General features: G+C 42.5%; 1 protein-coding gene across 1 annotated transcript in view; it reads left to right on the top strand.

Annotated features, from left to right (window-relative positions):
• The window catches only part of LOC107700988 (eukaryotic initiation factor 4A-III-like), an 11769-nt gene that overhangs the window by 3776 nt on the left and 6505 nt on the right, over positions 1-1488 (top strand). Inside the window, exons 6-7 of the mRNA XM_016502907.1 lie at positions 420-500; positions 579-720. Coding sequence (XP_016358393.1) covers positions 420-500; positions 579-720 — 223 coding nt within the window. The remainder of the gene's footprint in view (positions 1-419; positions 501-578; positions 721-1488) is intronic.

The raw sequence follows: 1488 nt of genomic DNA on the forward strand, positions 1-1488 counted from the left end.
TGTTCGTTCGGCTGAGTAATGTAAGTGGTTAAATGTACTTGCACATCGGCTTTTATGATGCGAGATTAATGTAAACGCAGCCCACTGTGAACATCCTTGTAATTCGCTTCAACCTTTTCGAACTTTTATGAATGATTATTTTAGGTTCAAGTGGTGCGTGTGTAAGGAACTCGAAGCAAGCAGAATACGGCTATTAAAACTAAGCTCATCTGTTGTTAAAAACTAAGCTCAGAATCGATTCAAGAGAGAATCGCGATGCCTTTGGAAAATCTCTGAATCGATGCAGAATCACTTTTGCAGATTTATTGTCCCAGCCCTAATATGCATCTCTTTCTGAAGTCACTGTACAGCAAGTGTTATTTCGAAAGAGAAGATCCTGTTTAATGTTTATAATATAATAAAATCTCTTACTCTGTCAGATATGATCCGCAGGAGGAGTTTGAGGACTCGTGCCATTAAGATGCTGGTGTTGGATGAAGCCGACGAAATGCTCAACAAAGGTAAAGTGTCCTAAAACGCTTCTGATTGCACGAGATCGTGTGTGTGAACTCGTGTGACTCTGCGTTTGGTTTCTGCAGGTTTTAAGGAACAGATCTACGACGTGTACCGATACCTGCCGCCTGCCACTCAGGTGTGTCTCATCAGCGCCACGCTGCCACACGAGATCCTGGAGATGACCAACAAGTTCATGACCGACCCCATCCGCATCCTGGTCAAACGGTGAGACGCTTGAGGCCGATTGCTTTGTTTTAAACCTTTGAAGCCTGGTGCATCATATAGGGCTGTGCACAATTATTATCTGTAATTATTAGAGATGCTCTGATCAGGATTTTTGCAACCGATACTGAGTACCGATTTCTTGTCATGGTGATCGGCCGATACCGATTCTGATGCTTCAAGCTTTATATAGACTGTTTGATCAGGCGCACGCGCCTGGCCCAAAGTTAACTTACGGTCTGTGTGTGTTTATCAGTATGGCACCGGGTACAAACACAGTTAAAGTTAAGGTGATGAGTAGACTGAAGTTGGGCTCAGGTGGTTGTGCTGTGGGATGTGTTTCCCATACATTTATTTATGTGTGGCGCTCGCTGAATAAGGCTTCGTTAAATAAACATGAGCACGTACTGCACGTTTAAAAATCAAAACGAGGTGCGGGTGTTTTTATATCACTGTATTTCTGAAGTAAGACTGTCTTTAGAAGAATTCGGTGTCATTTTCATGTCATCTTGCATGTTATATGCGTGTGTGAGCTCAGCGCTGCTTTGTGTACAGCTTTTACCGGGGAAACCTCTGTTTCTCTCGCTTTAAAGCACCTCCTGCTGGCAGATAATTAATTTGCATTTTCAGTAAGTCCGTCTGATTTAGGCAGCAAACATATTTTGCTTTTCCTATATACACGGGCGCTGTGGATAATCCGTGGGTCGGGTAATAAAAAATGCATTCTGATTATTTGCGGGTGGATAAAATAAATCATAAATGATGCAAATA

The sequence above is a fragment of the Sinocyclocheilus anshuiensis genome, unplaced genomic scaffold (assembly GCF_001515605.1).
Source record: "Sinocyclocheilus anshuiensis isolate Anshui unplaced genomic scaffold, SAMN03320099.WGS_v1.1 scaffold21, whole genome shotgun sequence".
Lineage (NCBI taxonomy): Eukaryota > Metazoa > Chordata > Actinopteri > Cypriniformes > Cyprinidae > Sinocyclocheilus > Sinocyclocheilus anshuiensis.